Source organism: Capra hircus, chromosome 11, assembly GCF_001704415.2.
Source record: "Capra hircus breed San Clemente chromosome 11, ASM170441v1, whole genome shotgun sequence".
Classification (NCBI taxonomy): domain Eukaryota; kingdom Metazoa; phylum Chordata; class Mammalia; order Artiodactyla; family Bovidae; genus Capra; species Capra hircus.
Genome location: NC_030818.1, coordinates 71,493,460 through 71,514,397, shown reverse-complemented (window position 1 = coordinate 71,514,397; position 20,938 = coordinate 71,493,460). Strand labels below are relative to the sequence as shown.

Below are 20,938 nucleotides of genomic sequence, written 5' to 3'. Positions count from 1 at the left end.
CAGTAGCGTTAAGTATATTGATGTTGTGTGGTCATTGTCACCATCCATCTCTGTAACTTTTTCATCTAGCAAAACTGTAACTCTGTACCCAGTAAACACTCTTTCCCTTCTTCCCTCAGCCCCTGGCAACCATCATTCTCTTTTTGGTCTTTTTGACTTTAACTACTCTGTGTACCACACATAAGTGGAATCATACAGTATTTGACCTTTTGTGGCTGGCTTGTTTCACTTAGTGTAGCATTTTCAAGGTTAATCCATATTGTAGCATGTGTCAAAATTTCTTTTCTTCCTAAGGCTACTGAATAACATTCCATTATGTGTGTAGACTACATTTTGTTTATCCATGCATCAGTTGATGAACCCTTGGATTGTTTCCACCTTATGGCTATTATAAATAACTCTTTCAAGTTTTTCTTCATCAAGAGAATCTAGTCTAGTCTTAGTTCTTAATATTCCATTTACATTTTAGATTCTGCCATTCAGGTTCCAGATCAACTTAAGAACTGTTTTCTTTTCATTACGTTTCTTTTAATTTGTGAACATGGTATCTATGTTCTTTTTTGTTTGTTTTCTTTATTTTCTTCTTAATAATAGCTTTTCTATATAGTGCTCTTGTGCACCTTTTGTGACATTTATTTCTATATATTGATTGTTTGATGTTATTTGTAATGGCATCTTTCTAAAAGTTTTTATTTTTTAACTGACTGTCGATGGTATATCGATATACAGTATACAGTTGATTTTGTGTATGTTCTTTGTTTAGCAACTTTGCTAAACTTGAATGTCATTTCCAGTGATAGATGTGAAGATTTTAAAATGCTTTCTACATAAGGCCATATTACCTACAAATAAGTATAGTTTTATTTCTTCCTTTCCAATGTTTATACCCTTATTTCCTCATACTGCAAACTTTGTACTAGGCAGGATTTCAATTTCAATGTTAAGTAAAAGTGGTAACAAAGGATATCCTTGTTTCATTCTGTCTCAAAGGGAAACATTTAACATTTTGTTACCAGTATAATGTTGCTGTAAGTTTTTTATAGATGGCCTTTACCATATTAAGGAAGTTTCTTTTTTATCCTTGTTTTCAAAGAGTCTGAAAAAATCATGAATGGATATTTAATTTTATCAAACACTTATCCTGAACTTACTGAGATAATCCTCTTAATTTTCTTTTCTGTTTTGTTAACAGAGTGAATTAAATGCGTATATTAGAAAAGAAGAAAGGTTGACCAGTAATGAGCTAAGCATCTATCTCAAAAAGTTAAAGGATTTCCCCTTGCCTACTTACCTGTTAAAAATAGTATTTGAGCCCATCATTCCTGCTGAAACGATATTATAATGTAAACCACATTTTTGCTATAGAACACCTACTAAGATTTAAAAATACTCCCCACTCTAAAGTAGAGTTGAAACCTCTCATTTGTAAATGGAGATATAGCGGAGAAACTGAGAATAACAGTTGATGCCACATGAACTGGCAAACACATATTTTTGAATATTTTAATTTTATAATTTTTAAAACATTCTGGGCTGAGTCACTTATTTTGGTAATGGCATTTTGGATTCCTGTGCTACGAGTTAAATCCCTCACTTTCTAGTAGGGTTCAGAAATAGATTTTAGACTTTAGAGATGTAGAGGATGTGCTTGGTATATCAGGAACATCGTATGTCATCAAGCGGGTAGTTCCAGTCTCCTGGATAAGCATCTGAAACATCTACCTCAGTGTGATTTTGCTGCTTTCTTTTACCAGCTTTAATTCATGAGTCTTCTTGTAGAAAGGCCTAACCCCTGGTGGGTTTTGATGTAGTCATCTAGTTGCACCATAATTTCCTTCAAGACTGAAGGTGAAAGATTCTGTGAATCAGAAGTTCAGATACCTCCACAGATAAAATGCCCATTTTATAGATTATTTAGATAGCTGTTACGATATCCTACTTCAGCCTTCTAGCTTCTTTATTGCTGAATTTCAGTCTGGAAACCATGATAATTTTGAAAGTGCTTGAGTCTGAGTGGAATTTTTGGTGTTAGAGTTAATTCAGAGAAAATTAACTCTGTAAAATGAAAATGTGCTGAATATCAACTCACAGTAATTCACTCTAATTTATGACTTAATAGTTATTTAAAATGCAGTTATTGGTCTTTGAACCTGTTTTTGCTTCATACTCACCTGGTATTTTAAGTTGCCAAAGCTGAAGACTTCCTTCTTAGCTGATGTTAAATATTGTTGGTTAAGCACACACGTCATTATCAAGAAAACAGGAAGCTATGTAGGAGAACATGCCAAATGGTGAATTAATAGTTAGAGTAAAGGAAACTGACGTCTACTCAGGGAAGGAACCCTAGACTCATCTACTTTGTTCTTTTTAGGTGGCTTGAAGAAGAGAAATGGTTTGTCATTACTTTTTTCCAGAAAGTATGTCAAATAATAGGTTTAGCTTTAAACTGGAAAGCGTATATTTTGCATTGTCTTAAAAATGCTGATGTCTTAAAGGTTGTAGAATATCTTCATTTAACTTTGTTAAATCAAGATTATTTCTTGGCTGTTATTCAGATTGTGTAAAGTCTTGTGAAATTGCCTACCTTTTCTGCTTTATACTGAAACTCTCCTTATTTGAGTACCATCTCAGTAATTAGGAACAAGTAATGATTTAAAAAGGATTCAAATCTAAATTTACATTTCACTATTATTTAAAGACGTTGCTGAATAAATCAAGAGTGTCAACACTGCAGCACAGATTTAATCAGATACATTTGATTTAGAAGAGTTATAATTCACATTTTCATTAATTCTGATGGTTTTCTCTTTAATTGTTGAGAGATGATTTAGTTTGGTGGTTAAGAAAGTGGACCTTAAAAAAGAAAAAAAATGGGCCTTGGAGCTAGATATCCTGGGCTTGGATCCCAGCTCCATCACTTACTAGCAAGTTATATAGCTTTTATTTGCCTCAGTTTCCTCATCTGTAAAATGGAGACAATAATAGTACCTTTTGCTGAAGGTTGCTGTGGGCTTAAATAGTTTAATTAAAGAACTTAGTGCCCTTTGCACAGTAAATGTCCAATAAATGTTAGCTGCTATTGTTATTATTTATTTTGAAAATAGAGTAATTTTAGATTATGACTTTAAATTCGGAGTTGCATGGATAATTCTTCAAAGGGAGGACCTTCCACAAATAGTCACTTGTAACTTTCTCAGAGGTGCAGATGAGAACGGCTTCCCAATTCCAGTTAAATCATTGGTTCTTGCAGGAAAAGAGTGCTAGACTGGGTATCAAGTTTTACACAAACCTTTCATTCAGCAAACCGTTACCTCCATGCGTAGTTGCTGGACTCTCCATGTCCTCGACATAAGTGCTGCTGGATTCTGAAGATTAGAGATGATTTAAAGATGCTTAGGTCAGGGAGACTAAGATGTGACTAGAGTGCCTTGGAAGTGGTTTCCAATCTATTGTCGTCTATAAAATGACAATTTTTGAGTTTAGTTGATGATTTCAGTCATTAGTACTGGGTTCGTAGCACTGTGCTGGATTGCTGTACTAAGACATTTTGAAAAGGGTAAAGCAGTTCTTGGCACCAAGAATCTTAGAACTGGTAGGAAAAACAAACCACCATTAGAAAATAGATCAAAGACAATACTGAGAGTCATGTGATTAGATGGGAAATAAGAAATTGTAGGGATGATAGTTTGAGAAGATTATTATGCTTAGCATTTTATCACGTCAGTGGTTAGCTCCAAGTTCTTAATAAGGTACCAGAGTAAACTGCCTGATTTGATGTTAACTTGAGAGGAAGCTTCTTTTTCTCAGAGTATATCATGAGCATCACTGGGCTGGAAGAAGCACAAGCTGGAATCTAGATTACCAGGAGAAATATCAATAACCTCAGATATGTAGATGACACCACCCTTATGGCAGAAAGTGAAGAAGAACTAAAGGGCCTCTTGATGAAAGTGAAAGAGGAGAGTGAAAAAGTTGGCTTAAAGTTCGACATTCAGAAAACTAAGATCGTGGCATCCGGTCCTATCACTTCATGGCAGATAGATTGGGAAACAGTGGAAACAGTGGCTGATTTTATTTTTCTGGGCTCCAAAATCACTGCAGATGGTGACTGCAGCCATGAAATTAAAAGACACTTGCTTCTTGGAAGGAAAGTTATGACCAACCTAGACAGCATATTAAAAAGCAGAGATATTACTTTGTCAACAAAAGTCTGTCTAGTCAAGGCTGTGGTTTTTCCTGTGGTCATGTATGGATGTGAGAGTTGGACTATAAAGAAAGCTTTCGCCGAAGAATTGATGTATTTGAATGGTGGTGTAGGATAAGACTCTTGAGAGTCCCTTGGACTGCAAGGCGATCCAACCAGTCCATCCTAAAGGAAATCAGTCCTGAATATTCATTGGAAGGACTGATGGTAAAGCTGAAACTCCAATACTTCGGCCACCTGATGCGAAGAGCTGACTCATTTGAAAAGACCTTGATGCTGAGAAAGATTGAGGGCAGGAGGAGAAGGGGATGACAGAGGATGAGATGGTTAGATGGCATCACTGACTCAATGGACATGAGTTTGAGTAAACTCCGGGAGCTGGTGATGGACAGGGAGGCCTGGCGTGCTGCAGTCCATGGAGTCGCAAAGAGTTGGGTACGACTGAGTGCCCAAACTGAACTGAACTGAAGCGTCACTTGGGAATTCCCACATGCATAATCTTTTTAAAAGGGAGCTCAACACCCTTTGTTTTCTTACCTGTTAAACTTTAAAATAGTGAATCCCCAGTATAATGAGGTAATTAGAATTTAGTGGAAGATACATTTTTAGAGCATGGTTCATCCCAAACCTTTTTTATGTTATAATGGTAAGATAATATCTTTTTATTCCTGCCATTGCTGTATTCCCAGCTTCTAGCGCACTGCTTGATGTGTCGTCAACACTCAGAAATATATTTGAGAGGGAATCCCGCGATGATCCAGTGGTTAGGCCTCTATACTTTCATTGCTGAGGGCATGGGTTCAATTCCTTGTCAGAGAACTAAGATCCCACAAGCCTCCACTTGGTGTGGCCAAAAATGAAAAAAAGTAAGAAAACAAAAATATCATTGAAAGGCAAATTTGAAGTTATATTTGAACTGTCAGCAATTTCTAAGTCATTAAAAATTATTCTATTATTAAAAGATGTTGGTCTTTTTAAACCTTTAGATCTAACTATGTTAGGGCAAGTTGCCATTATGCAAATATAATTTTAATGAAGTTAGTAGCTTCTTACTAGCTTTTTCATACTTGGGTAAGGAAATGTCTTCCTAGGAGAATGAACTTGTGTACTGTATTAGTTCTCTGTTAACTGCATTTGACCGCAACTTCATGGGAGACCTTACACCAGAGTTGCCCTGCCAAGCCATTCCTAAACCGTGACATGTGAGAAACTGTGAGAGATAATAAATATTAGAAATGTCATGTTTTGTGATATCATAATATAAAGAGTTTCATACATCTCATTTGAAGACTGTTCATCGGTAAATCACCCTGCCTTATTTCCTTTTGAAAAGGAGTGAGGCACTTTAGAAGAAAAAGATAAATCAAGCCATCATAGCCAAGTTTCCTGGGTCAAAATAAGAAAAGAATATGTTTAGCTTTAAAATATTTAATTGTAGAATAGTTCATGTTCATTATTAATCAAAACAATGCAGAAGGTCATTGAAGAAATTTCTAAGGATCACCCCAAATCCTACTTAACATTTTGGTGATGCTCTTTTTGAAATCTGTTTTTGTACATAGACATAAGCACACTTAGATCTTTCTTTTCCATATGTGGAACCTTTCTTTTCACCTGTGTTTTTCAGTATTTTTTAACCCAAACCTTTTTTTTTTTATTAATTGAAAAACTATTGGCCTCCTTGAGTATGGTTTGAAATTTCACAGTAAATTGAATAACATGACCGAAACCAGTTTTAGATGGAGGTAATTTAAAAAGGGGAAACAGTTTAATCTTAAACGAACCATTAGGTAAGATGACATTGGCTTGTTTCCCATCAAGCTGTTTATCTTAAGAAATATGGAAGACAGCATAACAAGATATTTTAAATAATTTGCTCAATGTTTCCTTGGAGGAGAAGCTGAGTGCTGTTTAGGAGAGAGAGACTCTCTCTTTCTTCTCTGCTCCCTTAAACAGTTTGGTTCTTGGCCCCAAATTTGTGTATACCTCTCAGCCAGACAGAAGCCCTGCAGTTAACCGGAGATTAGCTGATGTACCCCATGTATAGTCCTGCTTGAGGACTGTTACCCCTGCCACCATCCCCACTTAAGTAAGTGATCTTTCCAACAATAGACAGGGCTCTTTTTTGATGAGTTTTTCTTCTATCTTCTTTTTGTGTGTGTGTGTTGCTTTAGTGGCTCTTTTAGAATGGCTGTCCCTCCCATGGATCTGCCTCTGTTTCCGGGAAGAATTGGCTGTCAGCTGACACTCAGCTCTTGACTTCCCTTCTCCCTCAGCTTGCTTCTCTCCTAGTTGCCCCTGTTGAGTAAATCGTCTCGTCTCAATCGCCCCTGGTCTTTCCCCAGCCCAAGGGCCCAGCATCTTTCTTGCCTGTAATGGATTCGTCTCTGGTTTCCTAGTTTCTGTTTTACCTTTTCACAGTCCCCTTTTCCATGCAGTATACTGGATAATCTTTTAAAAACATAGACTCAGATAATAATACTCTTCCTTAAACCCTCCTTTGTACTCAGAATAAAACCTGAATTAATCGCCCCCGCTTCCGTGGCTTTGCGTCGTCTGTCCCTTGGGATCTCTTGTCCTGATCTTTTGCTGTTCCGATCTCCCGCAATCACTCTGCTCTAGCCGCATTGCCCAGACTTAGCAAGATCCCTTCCCCCAGAAATACCCAACTTCTTCTTGCCTTCACGCCTTTGCACCAGCTGTTTCCTCTGCCTGGAATGCTCTTCACCAGAACTGTTTATGATTGGCCCCTTTGCATTATTCAGGTTTCAGATTTCACCACCTTCAAGAGTCTTTCCCAGTCTTCCAGCATCGTGTGGCTCCTGTTTTATTGCAGCTCCCTGTTTTATTTTCTTCATCACATTTAGCAATCTCAAACTATCTTTGCACATTTGTCTCTCCTTTTTTTTTTTTAAATCATTTCTTCTTCCCTTGCCAGATTTTAAGTATCATGAGACTGTAGCTCTTGTCTATCTTGTCCACTCTGTATTTCTAAGACACGGAGCAATGTTCAGTCAGTCTTAGCTAAGTGAAAAGAATCAGTGAATGAATCACTCAGATGGAGAAATGTATTTTTTTCTGCCCTGAGGTGGCTGGGACCAGCCATTCAAGTAGAAAAGGAGGAAGGTGAAAAGGCAGAGCACAAAGACACTTTCCTAGTCCTGGTTTAAGCATAAAGTGAATACTATAAAGTGTGGCACCACAGTGACTAATTATTTCAAAATTTAATTCACATAGTAGAAGAATGAGTTTATTCAAATTAGAATCAGATTAATCTTGAAGATTTCCTGTACTATTAATAACTTTAGTTATTAAGGTAGGTGATTCGATCTTCAAGCCTCCAAAGACACTTGATTGTGTGCTTATTTGTTAAATTATTTAAAAACATTGTTGAATATAATGTAAGAGAAAAAAATTCTTAGTGTTGCTTGTAGAGTCATTTCTGTCATTAGATTATACTTCATATTTTATAATGTTAGTGTTTAAGTGTTTTCCATAAGTGTTTTCAAAGAACTACTATGTTGTAGGCTAGAAAAGATGTTACTATAAGAGAGATATTTTAGTACCTTTAATAAAATGTGCCCCAAAGAATTTTTTATGTTGAAAGGTAAAGGAGACTGTGATCTTAAAACTTGTAAAAAAAAATTAAAGTAAGTTACTCTGTAATTACTAGTGCAGTTTTGTTGTTTAGTTTATAACCTAATGTTTTTATTGGCCCCTAAGGATAAAGAGGAATACTCGACCTGGTGTGCGTGCGCTCAGTCACTCAGTCTGGTTTATGCTAAATACATTAACGTTTCTGTCTACTTTTCTCTTTCACATTCATAGAGTTTTGGGAAAAAGTAATAGTAAATCTAATATGAGCTCTGAGTTAGTGTTTTTAGAGTCAGCACTTCTCAAATTTAGTTTCACATGCCGGTTGCCTTTCACAGTGGCCGTCTAGGGAAGTGGCACATTTGTTCCAACAGTGCTTCCTTTCCTTAAACCACTTAGGTAGGTTCTTTTTCAGAAATGTTTCATAGGCAGTTTTGGAGTTATGAAAAAAATCCTTCTTACTCTACCAATGAAAAGCTTTGCTTATTTTTTTGACTAAATGAAGACATACAACTTCCTCAACTGACTTCATATTAATATTTTATTAATTTATGAAGCCAATATTGCTGTTACAGTTGAAGTTATGACTCAGAAGATCATGAGAGAGAGTTTACAAAGTAAATCTGTGTAAAGAACAAAGAACATTATATAACTTTGCGAAGTAATAGATTTGAAAAAAACAACAACAAGCTGTTGAGACCTGGGTGACTAACTCACCCCGCTCCTTTTAAATTTGCATTTTATCTGAAACTGAGTGCAGAGCATTGTGCTCTGCTACAGATGTAAGTTATGGGGTGCCAAATCTAGAGGAAGCGCCTTGTTTTCAGGGAAAGAGAGAAAACCATCTGGTACCAGAAAAAGGCCAAAAGTGGGCTCTTTTTAGTACTAACTGAGTGAAAACTAAGAGTCTATATAAAATATGACCATAAAACTACGCTTCTTTTACAATTCTTGGCATCAAAGACTACAGACCTGTTTTGGATCATGTACCTGTTTTCAAAGTTGAGATGCACTTCTTTGAGAGAAGTAGCTGAAGCACTGTTGGTATTTAATGTTAGAAGGCATATAGGTTTTATTGTGAGATAAATGAATTATTTCCTTGAACACAGGTCTTATTTTGTCTTAGCCTCCATGACCATTAAGGGCTTTTATTTTGGTCTGTAAGTCAATGTCTTAAGTGGTCTGTAAGGATTATTTTTAATTAACTTTATTTAATATTATAAATATGTGGGGTTTTGAGAAATGCTTTTCTTTTCTTTCTTTTTTTAAAAAGCTGCACGTCATTGACTCCTGGACCCAACTGTGACCGATTTAAGTTGCATATACCATATGCTGGAGAGACATTAAAATGTAAGTAAATGATGACTGTTTTACTGAAAATGTAGATTACAGTGCTAGCTATTGGACTTTGTGCTTTAGTGTTTTTATTTCTGGCTTTTAAGTGTTATCTCGTAAGATATCAATCAGAAGGATTTACCACTTTTTGAAAGTTTGTCTTTCAGTCCTAGTTCTAGTAAGATAGTTGGCAGGCAGTAAGTTGTGGTCAAGTGGGCATGCACATGTTTTTTACAGCAAAGATCAGAAATAGAAATGACTAAAAGGCCAGACTGGTAACATGAATGAGGGAAGTAGGCTAGGGGTGGCAAGTTGGAGCACTCAACCCAGTTTTGAGGGGTTACCCTTACTGATTTATTGAGAAAAGGTAGAAGTCTGCATTTTTATTTGAATTCTCTCAGTTTTAGACATTGGCCACTTCTTCAAAATTACAGTGTGGGCCAGCATTATGTAGGCCAAACCAAATGTGTGTGTGGGCTGCCTTGAGCTCTTGAAACTCTGGTTTGTGACCTCGATGAATAATATGCAAGACCTCCTGTTGGATTTAGTCCACTCTCTGCAGCACTTGCCCGGGTTCGTCAGCGCTTCTCTGCCATAATCACCAGGACTACAGCTGTAGCCTGTGATGATGGAGATGATGATCGCTTTGGTTGGTTGGTATCAGTACTCTCATCAGGAATTTTCCCTTGAAACCATTCTACTGAACAGAGTATGAAAGTCTGACTTTTCTTACAAAGAGGAGTAAAGATCAAAGATATTGAAGGTGGGACAGATGGGCAAACAGTACCTTTCAGACCATGGATTGTGTGTTTTGCCATTTTAGGCCAGGAAAGGCCACATCTTAATATTTGTAGAATCACTCTATATAAATTTACCAATTGCAACATGAACTGAAAAATTTGTGACGTGCTGACCTGTTAACCTTTTATTGTTAGGTCATTCTCTGGAAACCATTAAAATAGAAAAGAATTTCACCTGACTGAGATAGTAGGACAGATCGGATTGCTACTCTTTTGGGGAAAAATATTATTAACTAAATTTGAAAGAATTGATCAAAGTAAATCATTCACATGGTGAAAAATGTAAGTAGTTCAGAATTTTTTAATATATGAAAGCAGTGGTCCTCTATCCCATTTCTCTCCGATCCTAGACCTATGTCTCAAAGGAACCACTTAAAACCTTAAAAAAAATTGTTTCAGTGTCTAGTTCTCCTGGGGATGATTTCCATATATCTAAGTAATATGCTTATGTCTCTGTTTCTTGGCTTATCAGTTTTAGATGTTACTATCTTTTGACTTCCTGCACTGATGCATGAGGATCAGCCTGTTTTCATTGTACCATTTATCTCTCTCGTCATCTTAATCTTACAAAGTTACATTATTGTGATTATATCACCACTGTTGGTTCCTGTATTGGGAAACAAGGGAACAGTGAGAGACTATTTTCTTGGGCTCCAAAATCACTGCAGATGGTGACTGCAGCCATGAAATTAAAAGACGCTTGCTCCTTGGAAGAAAAGCTATGACCAACTTAGACAACATGTTAAAAGGTAGAGACATTACTTTGCCTGACTAGACAGACAAATGAAGGTCTGTCTAGTCAAAGCTGTGGTTTTTCCAGTAGTCATGGATGTGAGAGTTGGACTATAAAGAAAGCTTTTGCTGAAGAATTGATGCTTTTGAACTGTGTTGTTGGAGAAGACTCCTGAGCGTCCCTTGGACTGCAAGGAGATCCAACCAGTCCATCCTAAAGGAAAGCAGTCCTTAATATTCATTGGAAGGACTGATGTTGAAGCTGAAACCCAATACTTTGGCCACCTGATGCAAAGAACTGACTTATTGGAAATGACTCTGATGCTGGGAAAGATTGAAAGCAGGAGAAGAGGGCAACAGAGGATGAGATAGTTGGATGGCATCACTGACTCAATGGACATGAGTTTGAGCAAACTCCGGGAATTGGTGATGGACAGGGAAGCCTGGTGTGCTGCAGTCCATGGGGTGTTAAAGAGTCAGACATGACTGAATGACTGAATTGAACTGATTGGTTACCCTGTAGCTTCAATTTTTTGTTTTTTAAAGATTGTTTGATGTGGACCACTTTTAAAGTCTTTATTGAATTTTTTACAGTTTTGCTTCTCTTTTTTTATGTTTTGGTTTTTTGGTCCCAAGGCATGTGGCATCTTAGTTCCCTGACCATGTATGGAACCCCCACACCGTGCATTGGAAAGCAAAGTCCTAACCATTGGACTACCAGGGAAGTTCCTTCTTTTTTTTTTAAAGACTCATTTAAAGCATTGTATTGTATAGTTAAATGAATAGCTCCTAAAAATTCTTAGTAAATGCCTGGCACACAGTTACCACTGTTGGTTCTTAAGCAAAATCTCTGTGCAATAATGGCGCTCACTTAGTGTGCTTTTGTTTAGTTTTCCATTAGCCAGTATTCTTGCCTAGAGAACCCCGTGGACAGAGGAGCCTGGTGAGCTGCTGTCCATAGGGTTGCACAGAGTTGGACATGACTGAAGCGACTTAGCATGCATGCATGTATGCATTGGAGAAGGAACTGGCAACCCACTCCAGTATTCTTGCCTGGAGAATCCCAGGGACAGAGGAGCCTGGTGGGCTGCCGCCTATGGGGTCTCACAGAGTCGGACACGACTGAAGTGACTTAGCAGCAGCAGTAGCAGGAGCAATAGTAGCCACAGATTGTGTCTTTTGGCTCCCCACTTTGTAAGATAACGATATTAACCCCTGTCCTCCTTCACCTCTCAATTTTTGTCTTCTGTTATTTTCGTTTTGCATTGTCAAAGTTGATAACTTATTGTCTGTTCTAAATCTGTAATTGCCGTATGTGCTTTGTCTATAAATTGCTTGACTGATTACCTTGTGGGCCTGCTTCTGCAGTTGTCACTGTAGGATTCACCTTTATTCTCTTGGGTTTGACCTTGCTTTAAAAAATTATCTGAAAAACTCTCAAATTGATACCCTTTGAGGTGCCTCAGTGCTTCAATAAGGAGGCCAAACTAAAACCTCTTTAGATTTCCAGGTGGAAATTGTTTTTTAATATCTGTTGATATTAAAATAGGATAGAATCATCAAAATAAATGAAACCAACTGCATAAATTTTGAAACAAGTTACTGCTCTCTGATAGTATAAACTAGAAGAATTTGTATAAATAAAGTCAAAACAGATGAAGAAACCCTTCAAACACCTAGTTAAAATTCAAGTGAAGATCCATTGAACTTATTGGACTGGTGTTTTGTGAATCTGCCCACCTAATGTCAGTGATCAAAAGAGCAAGAGAGTTCCAGAAAAACATTTATTTCTGCTTTATTGACTGTGTATGCCAAAGCCTTTGACTGTGTGGATCACAATAAACTGTGGAAAATTCTGAGAGAGATGGGAATACCAGACCACCTGAGCTGCCTCTTGAGAAACCCCTATGCAGGTCAGGAAGCCACAGTTAGAACTGGACATGGAACAACAGACTGGTTCCAAATAGGAAAAGGAGTATGTCAAGGCTGTATATTGTCACCCTGCTTATTTAACTTCTATGCAGAGTACATCATGAGAAACGCTGGGCTGGAAGACACACAAGCTGGAATCAAGATTGCTGGGAGAAACATCAATAACCTCAGATATGCAGATGACACCACCCTTATGGCAGAAAGTGAAGAGGAACTAAAAAGCCTCTTGATGAAAGTGAAAGAGAATAGTCAAAAAGTTGGCTTAAAGCTCAACATTCAGAAAACTAAGATCATGGCCTCTGGTCCCATCACTTCATGGGAAATAGATGGGGAAACAGTGGAAACAGTGTCAGACTTTATTTTTTTGGGCTCCCAAATCACTGCAGATGGTGATTGCAGCCATGATATTAAAAGACACTTACTCCTTGGAAGGAAAGTTGTGACCAACCTAGATAGTATATTCAAATGCAGAGACATTACTTTGCCAACAAAGGTCCATCTAGTCAAGGCTATGGTTTTTCCAGTAGTCATGTAGGGATGTGAGAGTTGGACTGTGAAGAAAGCTGAGCACCGAAGAATTGATGCTTTTGAACTGTGGTGTTGGAGAAGACTCTTGAGAGTCCCTTGGACTACAAGGAGATCCAACCAGTCCATTCTAAAGGAGATCAGTCCTGGGTGTTCTTTGGAAGGAATGATGCTAAAGCTGAAACTCCAGTACTTTGGCCACCTCATGCGAAGAGTTGACTCATTGGAAAGGACTCTGATGCGGGGAGGGATTGGAGGCAGGAGGAGAAGGGGGCGACAGAGGATGAGGTGGCTGGATAGCATCACCGACTTGATGGACGTGAGTTTGAGTGAACTCCGGGAGTTGGTGATGAACAGGGAGGTCTGGCGTGCTGAGATTCATGGGGTTGCAAAGAGTCGGACTCGACTGAGTGGCTGAACTGAACTGAACTGAATGTCAGTGATTATATAGCAAGGTTCTTTTGCTTTCCTTAATTTGTGTAGCTTTTAGGCCATGGCAATTAAAGTTTCTCTCTTTGTAACTGTGCTTATTTAAATTACTTCAAAATTAAATGTCTTTGCAGTATTTTATACAGTTTATCCCTTGGTATCGATGGGATTGGTTCCAGAAGCCCCTGCAGATACCAAAATCCACGGATACTCAATCCCGTAGATAAAATGACATAGTACATTCGGTCCTCCATACTCATGTGTTTTGCATCCATAAATATGGAGGGCTGACAGTAAACTTTCCTAAGCGGAGTTTGTTGAATCATGATGCGTCAGTGGTAGTAGTAATGTGAAGAGCTTCTTTATCTAAGGGTTTTCATTGAAAACTTGTGGTATGTGATTTAAACTATAATTTTAACCAAGGCTGAATCAAAGTATTTGGAGTCTATTTATTACATAACTTTAAACTCAGCGAAGTTAGAAATGGAGACCTTTTTGTTTATTTTGTTTATCAAATTATATCCTCAGTCCCTAGCACTGTAATGATACTCAGTTAGATATTTATTGAAGGAATGTGATGAATGCATGCATGAATTTTTGAATCCTAGTGTTCAGATCTTTGTTGGTTGAAGTATAGTGTAGTGAAGAATGTGACATTCTGTTACTTGTATCAGCCAACAGAATTCGACAGAAATTCAGTCTTTAGAAGTTATTTATTACACAAGGAATTTGTAATTGGAAAATTGCTCTTAACAATTCAGAAAACAGGAAGGACATACAGTATTTTGCAGATTTGGAGTCTGTTTCCATTTTCTTTATATATTTTACTGTGCCTTCTCAAAGCAGATTAATGAAAATAATGTGTGACTAAATTTTATATTTTGAAATCTTTTATGTACTAGGAAATATTTCTTCTATAAGTGTTTCATCTGGAATAAAGGAAGCTGAATAAAGAAAGCTTTGCAGTTAAAATAGTGAAAATGAAAGACAAAGAAGAGGGCATATTTCTACCTATAAATTTATGAATCGATTCCTAAGAATTACCCATATGTATAATGAAATAACAGACATTAAAAAAAAACAGAAGATTATCATGCATTAAGAATGATGTTTCCTCAGCTGTTTTTAATGTGAAGAGAAAACTGTTGGGCGTTGAAAGAGGTGCCAATTTGTGTAAGATTCTCACAGAAAATATCAAAGGATATCTGAATTGAAGAGAAGTCCTTGAGTTGCATGATTGTAGAAGAAATAACTAGTACTTACTTAAAGAGGATTGGAAAAGTGACTCTTCAGTGATAAAATTGATTTATAGAAAACAAATAGTAATGTCTAGGATAGTGCCACTGAAATGACTCAAAATATGCAAGTTACAGCAAAATTCACAGAGGAAGATGAGAGTCATGTATATGCGTATTTATAATAACTGTCATGCTCTATAGCACTTAACTCTTGAAAAAATTATTGTTTGTTGTTTTGTGTATCCTATTTAAATAGGGCAGTAGTGAGGCTGTTTTGATCATTTTATTTCCAGTCTATATCTCATATTTTATTTCCAGTCTGTACTTGGCATTTAGAGGGACTAAATGAATGAACCATGCTCATTCTTTGGATATAACGCTGATGAAGTTTGATGAAGTGGCAGAATCCTGAAATATTCTCAGTTTTACATGTTTTTTTGAGCAGCATTATTTCATAACTATAAAGAGAGATAATAGAAATATTTTAAGTTTTATAAAGCAAATCTGTGGCTAGTAAATCAAAAGATTTCCTAACGTTGATTTCAAATATGAAATTATCTTTTGTTTAAAATTGCTGTTTTTTCATACTGACAGTTTGTTTTAATCAGGGACTGTTTGGTTATAAGAAACCCATTGGAACAAACATAAACTAAGGAGTTTGTTTCTTTGTCTTTATAAGGAATTAAGTGAATTCCATGGTGCCCAAGGACAGGAAGTATAACCAGGCCTCGTAGGGACTAGAAGGATGGTGGGCACAATAGTAACCTGGCAGTATCTGTGTTCTTGAGTGTCTTTGTCCTGTAACATATTTTCTTGTCATCATATTCACTTTATTCTTTTTTAAAAAAATTTATTTATTTTTAATTGGAGGATAATTGCTTTATAATGTTGTGTTGGTTTCTGCCATACATCAACATGAATCACCCATAGGTATACATATGTCCCCACTTTACTCTTTTTCCCCCAAATTTCTGTTTCTCCTCACAGAGAGCAGAAATGACTTCCTGAGCCCCCCTCGGACATGGTGACTAAGCTCATGGCCAGCAGAGACAGCCTATGGTCTAAATTCCTGGGAGAGAGGGTCTGATTGGCATCTTGGGCTGGGTGTTCACTTGTGATCCAGTCATATGGTCAAGAGTTCTGGTTAATGTCTTGGCTTGGGTATTAGAGGCCAGTTTAACACAAAGTGAGCATGGGCTGGGCAGGTACCCAGGAACCTATCTATCACACTGTTTCAGGAGTTCTTTCTAAAGAGCTTCCAAGAGAAACTAGAGACATTTTCCCTTTGTCTTTAGCAACAGAAGTAATGCCATTGTTTATCATCTGAGAGGAATGATGAATATTTCAAAGCCATTTGTGACAGAGTCAAGAAGTCATGCCAAAAAAATTATCTCCAAAGGTTTTGAAGTTGAAAGACTTTCCCAGAGGAAAAGCTTTTTTTCCACAGGAAAAAGTGAAAAAAAAAAAAAAAAAGATAATGATTTGAATAATATATTATCTCTTCCACGTCTTCAGAGGAACAGTATAAAATTACTGTTCGTTTTCAAAGCTTTGATACTACGTCACTAAATTTAAATTTTTTTTTTGAGAATTATTACAAGAAAAAGAAATCAAACTCAGAGATCCTGTTTCAGTAGAATGCACTGTTTAATTGAACAATGGTCAGATACATACAAATTTTTTTTTTTTTTTTTACAAAAATTTTTATAGGCAAATTGCAAATAGTGTTCCAGAATTTCTGCTTTACTGAATCTTGAAATTCAGCTTCATTTTTGATTCTGTCTCAAGTAGTTTGGCTGCTTTATGTGTGTGTGTATGCTTCTTTCATCTCAGGTCTATTATGTATTACTTTGTCTTAGCCAGTCAGCATAGTAAACTCAGAATACTCTCTTTTCCTTCTCTTTGTCCTCTAAGACCTCACTTATGTAGTACTATGTAGAGACACTCAAGGTCTTCATACTGATGACTGTCAAACAGAAACTAAACCCCAAACTGGTGGCACCAAAAGGTCCCAGTGGTGGTGTGGAGAAGTTTGTTGCATCAGCTGAAGGAGATACTAAGGTTCTGTTGATATATCTAAAAGAATCTTGCACTTTCCTTAGGTTTGTTCTCATACATTGTATTTTGAACTTTGGTACATCCAAAGGTTGGCTGCTGTGGCTGCAGCTGTTGGCAGTTTTGTTGGGATGACAGTATTATTTTATGAAAAAGTTCTTGTATTGTTTACAATAAATAATCTGCTTGGAAAATGTTAACCATGTAATCTTTCCCCTCTTCCCTTCAATATTTTAGCAGCCAAATCCCACAGCCTAGCATTCAAGGCTGTCACAATCTGCCCTTCCAGCCCCTCCATGGGCCTCCTTGGTGGAACTCAGCTGATGACAGTCCAAGTCGAAAGCCTGTACAAGTGATTTGCTTGTTGTCCTTCTCAGATATCCTGCTTGTCCTCTTTCTGCTTTTGTTCACACTGTTTAGTCTTCAGTGTTTGTGCTTAGTTGCTCAGTTGTGTCCGACTCTGCGGCCCCATGGACTGTAGCCTGCCAAGCTCCTCTGTCCATGGGATTCTCCAGGCAAGAATACTGGAGTGGGTTGCCATGCCCTCCTCTAGGGGATCTTTCCAACTCATGGATCGAACCCAGGTCTCCCACATTGCAGGTGGATTCTTTACCCTCTGAGCCACCAGGGAAGCCCTTTAGTCTTCAGTAGGACTTCCCTGATAGCTCAGTTGGTAAAGAATCTGCCTGCAATGCAGGAGACTCTGGTTCCATTCCTGGGTTGGGAAGATCCCCTGGAGAAGGGATAGACTTCCCACTCCAGATAGGCTTCCCTTGTGGCTCAGCTGGTAAAGAATCTGCTTGCAATGCGGGAGACCAGGGTTCGATCCCTGGTTTGGAAAGATCCCCTGGAGAAGGGAAAGGCTACCCACTCCAGTGTTCTGGCCTGGAGAATTCCATGGACTGTATATACAGTCCATGGGGTCCCTAAGAGTTGGACATGACTGGGCAACTTTCACTTTCAGGATGGACCAAAGAAATAGTAAAATGGCCTGACAGTTCTGTGACATATTTGGTTCTTCACTCGTGCTCACCAGCCTGCCTCTCCCGTGGCTGCACTCTCTACGGGGCTCCTTGGCCAGCCCTTTTCTTGTCTTCAGGATCACCTGCAAGGAGAGGAGGAGTGAACCAGGACTTTTACTAGGACTTGTAACAGTTGCGCTAAGTAAAAAGTTGGATGTGCAGTCCAGGGATTTAGTTTGGCATCATGCTGAGAAGCATTATAATTTTCCTTGGTAGGTTCATTTTACTTTATTTTTATCTTTTTAAAAGATTCATTTACTTAAGGATTATTATTATCTAGCATTCAAGGTATTTTTAGAGGCTAATTAGGGAGGCAGGTCACCTTTGATTTAGTGACTGTTCTAAAAAATGCTCATTGAAAGGCAAGTAAAAAGTGCTAATTTTGTGGATTAGACATTAACTCTCCCTTAGACTTTGAGGATTCCTTTGTCTTGGTATTTCAGAATGTTTTTTTCTTGGAATTCATGGAATGTTAGAAGAATTTGTAAGAATAGCCCCTAACATTGTTAAAATTTTGTAAAGTGAACTTAGTTATAGCTAACTGTATATGTTTAAATCTGGTTTTGATGCTGATTATTATAAATTAAAAATGATATAATTGTTGAAAGTAACTTATTGAGCATATATCTTATAGAGTATTAGACTTATTTTTATACATGTTCTCATTTAATCACACAGTAGGTTTGGAATAGAAGTTTATATCCCACATATTTGTGTTAACTTTATAGAGGTATAATTTATATAAAACAAAATACCCATTTTAATGTACAATTCCATGCATTTTGGCAGTTAGAAATAGCTATTTAACTACACTACAAAGTGTAGAACATTTTCATCCTCCAAAGATAATAGAACATTTTCTTTCCTCTCTAAGTCAGTCCCTTCCACCGTCATCCCCCAACCCATGATCTTTATCTTCTCTCTGAAATTGTAAAACAGTTCTTCCTAATTTAGAATTTCATATAAATGGAAGCATATACTATGTAGTTTTTGGTGTATGGCTGCTTTTATTCAGCCTCATGTTTTTGAGATTCATCCATATTGTTCCTTTTATTGCCAAATGGTAGAACATTGTATGGATATACCACAGCTTCTTTTTTTATTTTTTAAATCATTCATCAGTTGAAGATTATTTGAGTTATTTCTAGTTTTTGGCTAATGTTCATAAAGGTACTATTAAATTTTTGTTCACATCTTTTTGTTGAGATATGTTTTTTCAATTTTGGGGGTAAATATCTAGGAGTGGTATTGCTGTATTGTAAACTCTGTTAATGGTTAAACTGTTTTCTAAAGTGATTATACTATTTTGCATTCTAGTTATGAGCAATTTGCAACTATATTTCATAGTCATACCAACATTTGGTACTGTTGGTCTTTTAATCATGTCCACTCTAGTGGATGTGTAGCAGTGTCTCATTGTGGTTTTGATTTGCATTCTCATGTGCATGTTGGCTATCTTTTCTTAACTGTTTGAATGTTTTGCTCAATGTTTTGATTGGATTGTTGGTCTTTTTGTTGAGTTATATGTTCTTTATATAGTCTGGAAAGAAGTTGTTTGTCAGCTTGTCAATATTTTCTAATAGTATGTGGCTTTTCTTTTCATTTTTTTAATGGTATCTTTTTAAGGGCAAAAGATGAAGTCCAATTGAACACATTTTTTGTTTTATTGTTTATGCTTTTGACTTCTTGTTTAAGCAGTCTTTGTCTACCTGAAGTTCTTACAGATTTTATCCTAGAAGCTTTATACTTTTATCCTTAACATTTTGATTCATTTTGGGTTAACTTTGACCATAGCTGTGTTAATCAAGTGTGGGCCCATTTTTGAAGTTTATGTTGTATCCCACTTATTATGTCTGTTCTTATGTGAATATAACACTGCCTTGATTGTAATAGCCTTGTAGTAAATCTTTAAATCAGGTACAGGAAGTCCTACTACTTCTACTATTTCTGTTTCCATAGAAGTTTTAGAATCAGTTTGTCAGGTGTCTACAGAAATCCTGCTGAGACTGCATTGAATCTGAAGGTCGATTTGTGGACCTTAATAACATCAAGTCTTCCAATGGATGAAAAACCTCTTCATTTATTTAGGTCTTCTTTAATTTCTTTTAAGTATTTCATAGTTTTTAGTGAACAGGTCTTATACAAATTGTGTTAAATAAATCTCTGAATATTTCATATTTTGATGATAGTTTGTAGTACACATATTTAACTTTCTTTTTCTCTTTATTGCTCATCTGTTGAAAATACAATCCCCCATGTTTCTTTTTCTTACTAGTGCATTGACTAGAATCTTGTTGTTGGATTCAAGTGATGAGAGCATATATTCTTGCTATGTCCAGATTTTAGGGGAAAGTGTAAAGTCTTTCACCCTTAACTATAATGTTGGCTATATATTTTTCACAGGTACCCTTTATCAGTTTGAGAAGTTCCTTTCTATTCCTAATTAATTGAGAGGGTTTTTTTTTTTGTTTTAAAATAAAAAAATGGATGTTGTATTTTGGCAAATACTTTCTTCATCTATTGAGATGATCATGTGATTTTAAAAAATTTTACTAATATGGTGATTAACTTTTGAATATTCAGCTTATCTTGCATCTCTGATATAAACTCCAATTGGTCATGATGTATTAGCTTTTTAATATGTTGTTGATTCAACCTTGGAAAACTGTTTAGAATTTCGCATTTATGTTAATGGATGATACTGGTTTGTAGTTTCTTTTATGCTTTTTACTGGTTTTAGCATCATAGCAAAACTGATTTCAGAATAGAATGAACTGTGAAAGAATCGTGAAGGAAAATTGTGAACCATTTTCCTTAGTATTTAGGAATGGTTTCTGAAGAATTCATATTATTTCTTCCTTAAATGTTTGATGGAATTCTCCAATGAAACTACTTTCAAGTCAGATTAAATTTCCTTTATAGCTATAGGCTTAGGTCATCTACTACTTCTCAAGTGTCAGTAGTCTGTATCTTTAAAGAAATTTGTCTGTTTCAAACAAGTTGGTGAATTTATTGACATTATTTATTTATTTATTTATTTAATTTTAAAATCTTTAATTCTTACATGCGTTC

At 36.6% G+C, this 20,938-nt stretch overlaps 1 protein-coding gene across 1 annotated transcript in view; it reads left to right on the top strand.

Annotated features, from left to right (window-relative positions):
* BRE (brain and reproductive organ-expressed (TNFRSF1A modulator)) overlaps window positions 1-20,938 on the top strand; it is a 402,733-nt gene that overhangs the window by 35,783 nt on the left and 346,012 nt on the right. The window contains exon 3 of the mRNA XM_005686868.3: window positions 9,072-9,148. Coding sequence (XP_005686925.1) covers window positions 9,072-9,148 — 77 coding nt within the window. The remainder of the gene's footprint in view (window positions 1-9,071; window positions 9,149-20,938) is intronic.